Raw genomic sequence first — 10,878 nt, forward strand, 5'->3', positions numbered from 1 at the left:
ATGCAAGGAAACGTTCGGCTGGTCATTAATGAGGTCAATATCATTAGAACCACAATTCGCCGATCATCAATCTGAGGTTAATATAATTAGACCTAATTCGTGGTAAGTTAGCAGGAGTTGTCTCTATACAATGACCCATACCATGCACAGAGATGATATTGATGTTGACAATCATTACTTACCAGCAGTTGTTGCTGAGCCAGATCGTAATTATTTGAAAAGAGAAAAAGTACAAATACGTTAATATTACAATCATTTTGAAATAATAAATTCATATTTTCACGCGTTTTTTCACCTACATACAGTGTAAGTGCCATCTATACGTGCTTGATCCGTGTACCCTTCCGGTTGCCTGCTGCAAGAACACATTTCAATTTTATAACAATAATAACCAGGATATCTGAGAATAGTCTACACACTCTGAGTCATTCATAGGTATGCTTGTTTTTGTTATCGTGTACAAGGTCACATGACTACCGTATCATTTAGCTCAGTATCAGGTGACGGAAGAACGTAGGTGTCCGATCACGTCTTCACTTGGAAGAAGTTCAATCCCTGAAGATGACATCCCAAGCTTGGGGCACTGCTCGTGAGGCTGGGCCTAAACGGTGGCGCAGCCGGTACCAGCACGTGGTGCTGTGAGTCACGTGTGAGCATGAGGACTTACATGGGAGGGTAGTAGATTCTGTAGACGAATGTGAAGGCATGAAACAGACAAAAGCACAGTGATCAGCATGGCTCTCGTATCATTGTTAATGAGCATCACAAAGCCTGAAGAGTCACCCATCGCATACCAAACTACTGCACATGAAGATACAGTTTAATATCAAGTGGGAGCAATGCATTCAATCCCAGCGTCACAGCAGGGCTCGCTCATTGCACCTGGCGTAGACGGTATCCCCCATGATGCCACCTGGTGCTTAAATCGCATCTCGCGATGGTGCAGAAAAAAGGTGAAAAACAGAACACAACACTTGATTTGGACAAGAGTATAAAGGGACCTTTCACCTCCCTTCGGACAGTGTTTTGTGGCTCCTAAAACTGCAAACTGATTATACAAAAGATCAATCTTGATTTGAAGCTTTCGTGACTGCAGGAATCCATACTCTTTGGTTTTTTCGGTAAAGTCACGTAGGTAGAAACATAAAATAAATCACGACGTTTCGGGCGCAACACAAGCGTCCGTCATCAGGTGGGAAAGCATGGTCTGCTGCTGAGGCAGACTGTTTATGTCTAACTGTGTACATCTCATTATCTCTTCTCGAAATCCTTTGACCCTTTCCATTAGGCTACATAGAAGCGTCGTGGACATGTATTTACAGGGCATCTAGGCAAAGTGTTACACATGCACGTTACATTGAATGTACCTTGCGAGCAGATGACAGAGGCATCCTCCTGATGCCCACAGTCGTGAAACCCCCAGGAAGGATGCTGACAGGAGGAGAGCTCAGGCTCGTCGCCAAAGCACTGGACATTGTCGAGCCAGATCTGACCAGAGCCCGGTCCGAAGTAAGCTACGGACAAGGCAGCAACAGCGGAGCCACAGCCCAGCTGGCGACACACGACCTGGGCGTGCTGCAGATTCCAGATGTCATCGCACACCGTGCCCCACGTGCCGCCGTAGAACACCTCCACCCGGCCCTGACACGAGGAGCCACCCCCAGCCAGCCGTATGGACCCATCTGGTGAGCATGAAAGTAATTATTTGTATTATTCAACATTGCAACAGCTTTACGCATTTAATGACCCACATAGCAAAATCTACCGTCACACTCAAGAAACGTGCATCAATTCGTGCATTTACAACTTGATGACTATTTATCCTAAATAAATGTAATGCTTCCTTCAGCGCAGTGTTTCTCAAACTTGTAGGTGTCAGATCACGTCTTCACTTGCAAGAAGCTCGAACCCTGAAGATGACATCCCAAGCTTGGGGCACTGCTCGTGAGGCTGGGCCTAAACGGTGGCGCTGCCGGTACCAGCACATGGTGATGTGAGTCACGTGTGTGCAGGAGGACTTACATGGGATGGTAGGAGATTCTGCAGACGATGAATGTGAAGGCATGAAACAGACGAAAGCACAGTGATCAGTATGGTCCTTGTGTAATGCGGGCGTAAGCGACCTTCCGGATGTGACGTCACGGGGGGTGGAGCCATGTGACGTGGGTGGAAGGTTCGGGTCCTTAAGCGGGTAAACCGGAAGGGGAAGTCAGTCGGGGTGTGAGCGGAAAAGAGTGAGGCCACGCGGGCGAGTGAGAAGAGGGGGGGGCACCGACGGCCATCGGGAGCCAACCCCGAAGACAGGAGGAAGCTACGGAGTGGTGTGCAGCTGCGGAGAAGACAGCCAGAAGGGCTGCGTGTTAGAGGCAGCGGTGTGGCTGCCAGGTGTGGCGGGAGAGAAGAGGGAGAGACAGCACGAGGCTGTCAGAGCTGCAGAGAGGACGAAGGAGAGAGGAGTTGCAGCGAGTACAGCCAAGGGGGGCTATGTGAGAGTAACAGCAGCGGGGCTGCTGTTGTGGATCGGGCCGACATCGGAGTCAGCACCGAGGAGAAGCTACAGAGTAGAGACAGCCGTGTGGGAATACAGAACGAACCGAATAAAGGATACTGAGCCAGACATCGTGGTCCAGTCGTTTATTACACTGGTGTCGGAAGTGCAACGGCATGTCGAAACAAGCGAGGAAGAAATTTAATCCGGCGCCTGCATCGGCTTCTTCGTCCGACGACGACGAACTCCCTCCAACCACGGATTCTGCTGGGGTGGTGGAGGAGAGCCCTGCTGAGGCGAGCACGGGGACGGGAGTGGAGGATGTCGGCGCGGTGGCGGGTCCGTCGACATCATCAGACGCTGATCAACGATGGCAAGAGATGGCGGTACAACTGGAGGCACTTAAGGACGTCCTGACGCATTTATGCCATCTCGTCGCGCCAGGGACGATGGAGGACGCAGTTGGTGCTCCGCGGGCCGCCACGTTGCCTGTCCTGCCGCCGCCATTGGCCATGCGGCAAGAAGCCGCCATCTTGCGCGCTCCGTGGCGCCAAACCGCCATCTTGGCCACGCCGCGGGCCGATGCCATTTTGAATTTGCCACCACAACCACCACCATTGGAAGACGGCGGGAAGAGGAGTCGGAGTCGCCACCTTACCACAGTCAAAGAATTTTCCGTCGGTGGGGACTGGAGCGCGTTCGCCTGCCGCTTCTTGGCGGCGGTACGCACAGCAAGATGGACCGATGCGGAGGCTTTGGAGGTGTTGCCGACTCTCCTGGACGACGAATCTGTCCGATTTTTCCGTTCCATAACGACCGATAAGAAGGCAACTTTATGTGGTGTTTTTCAAGAAATGGCCGACGCTTACGAGCCACCAGATGATGAGCATCGGCGATTCGCTCAACGACAACGAGCACCAGAGGAGCCGCCCGTGGCGTTCAGGGGTGCGGTGCTGGAGCTGGCCATGGCAGCTTATCCTGAGACGCCACAGGACCTGCTCGAGCCTCTCATATTAGGGAAAATGTTGGAGCTGTCTCGGGATCTAGGGATCCCCATGCCTGTGTGTGGGCATGAGAAGCTAACTTCCCGGACGGCTGCTAAGTGTCTCGATGCGCAATTCAATCTCCGTCGCTGGAAACAAGTGACGGCGTGGACGGGGGGGCCCGTCAAAGAAGGGGATGCGCTGGGGTGGAACCCTGCGCAGGCTGTCTACGTTCCGGATGACCGGGGCCCTCAACAGCTGACGGCCGCCTCCGCTCCATGGACGGGACGCGGCGGGCCGAGGCCGCGCGCGGCGCTACCGGAACGGGGCCATCAGGAGGCAAGGCCTGCGCTTCGGCGCAACGATGCCGAATGTTTCCGCTGCGGGCGTAGGGGCCACTACGCCAGAGACTGCTGGGCCCGCTTCCCGGCTCCGCCGCAGCAGGAGGCCTCGGTACCGGACAAGTCGACTAAAGATCCTCCGAAACAGGCATGTCGGCACGCACCAGACACCCGGCAAGGCTTTACACCTCACCCATCGCCTTCGTTGCGCGATCCTAATGTTGTTGTTAAAGAAAGCCCTTCGACGGGGCCTTGTCGCTCAGTCACGCAGTGGCGCAAGTTGGCACGGAGAGTCGTCGCGGCCGCTACGGGTTCGTCCACTGTACCGGGGTCTATACAAGGGGTGGACGTACGCATTTTGGTCGACTCCGGCGCGTCTGCGACTATTATTTCGGATGTCATTTTCCATCTGTTGGGCATCCCGCCGGGGGCTGTGCGTCCGGTTTATGGGTCGTGCGTCGCTGCGAACGGGGGTAGCATGGGTATCGTGGGCCAGGTGGATGCTAAGATATCTATTGGGGATGTGTCGGCCTCGGGCGTTGTGTTAATATCGAGATCTTTGGCGGTTCCTTGTTTGTTAGGCACCGATTTTTTGGCTAAGATGCCCATTTTGATCAAAATCAATGAGAATTGTATTGAACTGCCGGGGGGCCGTCAAATCTCGTTTCTGCCGTCGCCCTGGGGGCGACCTGCTTCGGCCGTACAAGTGCAGGCGCTGTCCGTCGCATCTGTGGACATCCCACCTGGTACACAGATGCTTATACCCTTGCGGTATCGGAAGCCCCTGCCTGATCGGCTAGGAGCAGTAGGGGTCTTGTTGTCACCGTCCGCCACGATAACAACCGGGTTGGCGTTAGTGGGGGCACAGACCATCGTCCGGCCGGATCAATTACCGTTTTTACAGGTGCTTAATGCGGGGGGGGAAAACGTCCGTGTTCCGGCCGGTACGGTTGTGGCACATGCCACTACGGCGTTTGCGACGCATGATTGTCCGCATAGCCGGGAAGTGGTTGCTGGGGTTTCCGAGCCAAGGGGTTCGGACAATCGTTGGGTTGCTGACTTATGTGACGGAAATTCTTCCCTGTCCATGGAGCAACGTGGTGCGCTGCGTAAATTGTTGTTGACATATTCCGATGTGTTCAGCTCCGATGATTTGGATTTGGGCCGCACATCGTTGCTTTACCATCACATTGAGACGGGCGATGCTGCCCCTATTCGATTAAATTCGCATCGGATGAGTCCTGCGGAGCGAGAACACGTGCGGGGGGCAGTGGAAGACATGTTGGCTGCGGACATTATATCGCCATCTAACAGCCCATGGGGCGCTCCGGTCGTCTTGGTTAAGAAAAAGGATGGCAAATTGCGATTTTGTGTTGATTTCCGGAAATTGAATAAAATATCGGTGGCAGATGCGTACCCCCTGCTGCGTATGGATGACTCCCTCGACGCATTGTTCTTTTCCACACTGGACCTCTCTTCGGGATTTTGGCAGCTTCCCCTTGACGAGTCCTCACGGGAGAAAACCGCATTCCGTACGCCGCAGGAGTTATTTCAATTCAACTGTCTCCCGATGGGATTGAATGCGGCCCCTGCTACATTTCAAAGATTGATGGAGCTCGTTTTGTCGGGGTTGCAGTGGGAGACGTGTCTTATATATTTGGATGATATTATTGTCTTCAGCCGCACATTTGATGAACATTTGACGCGGCTGGAGACAGTGTTCACGAGGATGCGTTCTGCCAAATTGAAATTCAAACCAAAGAAATGTCACCTACTGCAACGGTCCGTCCGCTATTTGGGGCACATTGTGAGTGCTGAGGGGGTGTCCACGGATCCGGAAAAGACGGCGTGCGTCCGGGATTGGCCGACTCCGGCCACCGTGGGGGATGTTCGGCGGTTTTTGGGATTTGCCTCGTATTACCGAAGATTTGTGCCGGGTTTTGCGACGATTGCGAGGCCCTTGCATCTCCTTACGGGTAAAGGACGGAAGTTTGGTTGGGGACAGCCGGAGGAGGCGGCCTTTCAGAGTCTGCGTGATCTATTGGCCACGGCCCCAACATTGGATTATCCCGATTTCGATCACCCATTCATTCTTGATACGGACGCGAGTGACACGGGTATTGGGGCGGTATTATCACAGTCTAAAGGGGGTGTGGAGCGTGTCGTGGCGTATGGTAGCCGAGTCTTGTCTCCTGCGGAAACCCGCTACTGTGTCACTCGCAGAGAACTATTGGCGGTTGTTTTTTTCCTACGGCAATTTCGACCATACCTCTACGGTCGTTCTTTTATTGTGCGTACGGATCATGCGGCCTTGCAATATGCCCTTAAAATTGACCAGCCATCCGGACAGTTGGCACGTTGGTTGGACACGCTACAGGAATTTTCCTTCCAAATTCAACATCGGAAGGGAGTGCGCCATGCGAACGCTGACGCACTTTCCAGATTACCGCGGCGCGCCCCTTGTAAATGTGAGTCGGGGACGCATAGGTGTTCGCCGATTCCAAACCCCCCTCAGCCGCTTACGTTGGCCGTCGAGAAGTCGGACACTCCGATGGAACCGGGACCGGCTGACGGGGTTTTGAATCTGCCGCGGTCTGTCTGGATCCGGGAACAGATGATGGATGAGTCGTTGGTGTCCTTGCGGAAGCGGTCTGCTAGGGACAATGGGAGTCCGAGTACGGCTGTGGGGCCGCAAACCGCTCTCCGAGATGGTCTGCTTATGTGGCGGGAGGGGTTCCAGGAACGTTGGCGCCTGGTGGTACCAACGTCCTTGCGATTCGAGTTGATTAGAACCCTCCATTGTGACACTCTCTTACATTTAGGGGTGCAGAAGACCTTGTTGACGTTGCAACGTCATTATTTTTGGCACGGCATGGCGACAGATGTCGTAGGGCACGTACGCGCGTGCCCTGCGTGTGCACGACGTAAGCCGCCGAAACATCCTTACGTGCCGCCTCTCCAGTCGATTCAGGTGTCTCGAGTCAATGAATTGGTGGCACTGGACATATTGGGACCTTTTCCACCATCGGCGAGGGGTAATAAATATTTGCTGGTAGGGGTTGAGTACCTCTCCCGTTGGCCGATGGCCTGGCCGTTGCCCGATCAGTCGGCCGCGGCCATTACCGACGCCTTTTTGTTTGGGTATATTATGGACAAGGGGGCGCCTGAGAGACACCTCACGTACCAGGGCAGGAATTTCTCTTCTAAATTATTGGCGGAAGTGTGCGCGGGCCTTGGGACTAAGAAAGTACGGACATCCCCATACCATCCGCAGACGGATGGTATGGTTGAACGGCTGAACAGGACATTGTCTGCCATGCTTTGCCATACCGTGAGCGAACAACAATCAGATTGGGATCTGCACATCCCCGGAGTGCTTTCGGCGTACAGGATGACGCCTCATGCGGCTACAGGGTATTCGCCGTTTTACCTTATGTATGGTCGGGAAAACGTGCCGCCGGTGGATGTGCAATTGGGAACTGGGGTGAAGGGACCTCGTAAACCACTTCCTGAATACATTCAGGACACGGTTCGCCGAGTCACGGAGGCGCGGGAGAATGCCCGCGTGGCTACGGCCAAAGCCCAGGCCCGGAACGAGCGATATGCGCGACGGTCCGAGGGGGAGTGCCCCTGGAAGGTTGGGGACCTAGCCTGGCTTAATTGTCCACAGGTACGTCCGGGAACCTCTCCGAAATTGCACAAACCCTGGCATGGTCCCATACGCCTCATTGCGGTTCCCAACCCACAGTCAGCACGCGTCCAAATTGGGTCTCGTCGCTGGGTTGTGCATACGTCGCGCTTGAAACCATATGTTGCTCCCTTACATGATGCGTCATCCCCCAATGTTGCCTTGCCGGGGTCTGTTGCTGCTGACTCTCCCCTGCCTGCGTCCATTGATCTTGCTAGAGCGCCTGTCGTACCTGTTCCAGACAGGCCGGCCGTGACATTGCGGGGGACGAGGGGCCCTGCTCGGAGGACGCCTGCCAGGTCTGCGGGACCTTCGAGCCCTGCAGCCCTTCCGACCCAGCTGCGGGCACGGTCACAGGACAAGCCCAAGACTAATTCTTTAGGGACACGGGACGTTGGTGGACTTCCAGCTGCGGCCGGGGGATTACCCCCTATCATTCCTCGACTTTCATCGCGTTCCCGTTCTACGAGTGGGCCGCCGACCGTCCGGGACGGGCCGGCGACCCGCACACGTTCCAAATCGCTTACGTTTCGTTGATTGTTGCTGTGTTTTTATCTTTTTCTTACAGTTGTATTTATTGCATGCTTTTTGTACGTTCGTTGATGTTAATTGCGTTGTTGTTGTTGTTCTTGCTGTTACATTGTATGCTTAGTGTCCCTTAGGGGGGTAGGTCGATTCGCCGCATTACGATTGCTATTGGTCAGCCGAGGTCGGCTGGGATTTTTCTACGGGGGAGGGTGGTGTAATGCGGGCGTAAGCGACCTTCCGGATGTGACGTCACGGGGGGTGGAGCCATGTGACGTGGGTGGAAGGTTCGGGTCCTTAAGCGGGTAAACCGGAAGGGGAAGTCAGTCGGGGTGTGAGCGGAAAAGAGTGAGGCCACGCGGGCGAGTGAGAAGAGGGGGGGGCACCGACGGCCATCGGGAGCCAACCCCGAAGACAGGAGGAAGCTACGGAGTGGTGTGCAGCTGCGGAGAAGACAGCCAGAAGGGCTGCGTGTTAGAGGCAGCGGTGTGGCTGCCAGGTGTGGCGGGAGAGAAGAGGGAGAGACAGCACGAGGCTGTCAGAGCTGCAGAGAGGACGAAGGAGAGAGGAGTTGCAGCGAGTACAGCCAAGGGGGGCTGTGTGAGAGTAACAGCAGCGGGGCTGCTGTTGTGGATCGGGCCGACATCGGAGTCAGCACCGAGAAGCTACAGAGTAGAAACAGCCGTGTGGGAATACAGTACGAACCGAATAAAGGATACTGAGCCAGACATCGTGGTCCAGTCGTTTATTACACTTGTATCATTGTTATGGAGCATCTCAAAACCTGAATATATGTGTAGTGAGTTCAACTGAGTCACAGACGGACACTTGGAGGCAAACACATTTATTTAACACCAACACACAGGGTAACTGCCCCTTAACAGAATAACCTATGGTGGTGACCACCAGGCTAACTACACTAATTACCACGTAACTAGCTACTATGGACCGGGACCACAGCTCGGGTCCAGGTCCACGTGTTGGAGACTCGGAGAACGTAGACGAAGGTTTCTTCAGGATGAACAACAACGCCGGTCCCTCTGGGGGACCCGGCTTCTATTCTCTGCGGCGTGGCTGGCTCCGCTCCTTGGCCACGTAACCACCCCCAGCCCTCACTTGGGGCCCCTTTGTAGACTTAACTGGTCACGTGTCCTTTCGGGTCAACCAAAGTGCCATGGCCTTTAGTAACCTCATTTCTACAGCCGGCACTCCCACACCCTGTCCTGTAGGGGCTGGCACTGCACGCCAAGCGTGGCGCCACCCAGCGCTATCAATCGGTACTCACCGAGCCCTTCTAGGGCCGGTACTGCACCCACACCATTGTGGTGTCCGCGATGTCGTTACACCGCACGCCGTGCCTCTCTAAGGCCGGCACTGCATAGTGACATCCCGCGATGCCACTAAATATGTAATACAGACCACCTGTCCAAAACAGTGTCATGCAACCAGGGCCATTCATTGTGCCGTAATGTTGTGAACTAGATATACGTGTATAACGTACACGACTGTAATTTCTACGTCTGGCTTGTTAATTTCACAATGGTTACAAGCTAATGAGCTGAATGCTGTTAATGAGCCACTGTCGCATAGAGATGATAGCGATTGTCAGGGCTTAGCAACAGCACTGCTAAGGGTTCCGCCAAATGATAAATATGTAAAACAGACCAAACCCATTTTCATCAATGGGATGGACATTTTCTAGCAAGGGGTTGTTCTTCATACTTGAATTACCCAGTCGTATTTACAGCAGAATATAAATACACAAACTCTCTAAACTAACAGAACTGGCTCTAGTACTTGACTCAGAAAGTTGCAAAATAAATCCCTTGCAAGGAACAATTCTACTGGTCATCAATCTGAGGTCAATATAATTAGAAACCAATTAATGATCAGTTTGCACGAGTTTTCTCTATACAATGACCCATACCATGCATTGAGAGGTTTGTGTTGACAATTATTACTTACCAGGAGTTGTAGCTGAATCAGATCAAGATCATTTGAAAAGAGACAAAGTACAAATAAATGAATATTACAATCATTTTGCAAATAATACATTCATATTTACACACGTATTTTTCACCTATATATACAGTGTAAGTGTAATCTATTCTTAATTGATCAATGTGCCCTTCTGGTAGCCGCCTGCATGCAAACGTTCCAGTTTTGCCAAAACTATGGCCAGGATATTCTCAGAATAATCTATAAACTCTGAGTCAATCATATGTATGTTTTTTATCCTGTACATGATCACACGACTAAAGTATTATTTAGTTAATTTAATAAGGGAGTTTTCGTTGTCGTTGCAGTATCAGCTGAGGGAAGAATGTAGGTGTACGATCAATTCTTCACTTGGAAGAAGCTCAATCCCTGAAGATGACATGCCAGGTTTGGGGCACTGATCGTGAGCTGGGCCTAAACAGTGGCACTGCCGGTACCAGGACATGGTGTTGTGAGTCACGTGTGAGCGTGATGACTGACAGGTGGAGTAAGTAGTCGTTTCTGCAGACGATGAATGTGAAGCCATGAAACAGACAAAAACAGAGTGATCAGCATGGTCCTTGTGTCATTGTTGTGGAGCGTCTCAAAATCTGAAAATAAGTAGTACAGACCACCTGCCCCAGACATTGTCATCCATTCTAGGGCCATTAATTGTGTGGTAGTCTTGTGAGCAAAATGTGTAACCTACAATACTAGAATTGCTACATCTGGCGGCTTGTTAAGTTCACAGTGGTTACTTGATGACGAGCTGACTGCAGTTAATGAGTAGTATATTCAGAAAAATATAAATCTACAAATTATATAATCCAGCAGAAGGGCATAGTGGCTAGATTGCTTTACTCAGGAAGTTACAAG

At 52.6% G+C, this 10,878-nt stretch overlaps 1 protein-coding gene across 3 annotated transcripts in view; it reads right to left on the reverse strand.

Annotated features, from left to right (window-relative positions):
• The window catches only part of LOC144727949 (scavenger receptor cysteine-rich domain-containing protein DMBT1-like), a 43,777-nt gene extending 33,213 nt beyond the window's left edge, over positions 1-10,564 (reverse strand). For 2 of the 3 annotated variants that reach the window (XM_078607097.1, XM_078607096.1), the window contains exons 1-5: positions 10,504-10,564; positions 9,991-10,002; positions 1,368-1,682; positions 668-685; positions 183-194 (exon numbers count right to left, since the gene is read on the reverse strand). In XM_078607097.1, the coding sequence (XP_078463223.1) occupies positions 183-194; positions 668-685; positions 1,368-1,682; positions 9,991-10,002; positions 10,504-10,549 (403 nt within the window). In that variant the 5' untranslated portion in view covers positions 10,550-10,564. Of the gene's footprint in view, positions 1-182; positions 195-667; positions 686-1,367; positions 1,683-2,022; positions 2,081-9,990; positions 10,003-10,503 lie in introns of those variants that run through there. The other variant, XM_078607098.1, reaches the window with a different exon arrangement.
• Between the last annotated feature and the right edge of the window lie 314 nt (positions 10,565-10,878).

This window comes from Lampetra planeri, chromosome 27 (assembly GCF_965212315.1).
Source record: "Lampetra planeri chromosome 27, kcLamPlan1.2.h2, whole genome shotgun sequence".
Classification (NCBI taxonomy): Eukaryota; Metazoa; Chordata; class Hyperoartia; order Petromyzontiformes; family Petromyzontidae; genus Lampetra; species Lampetra planeri.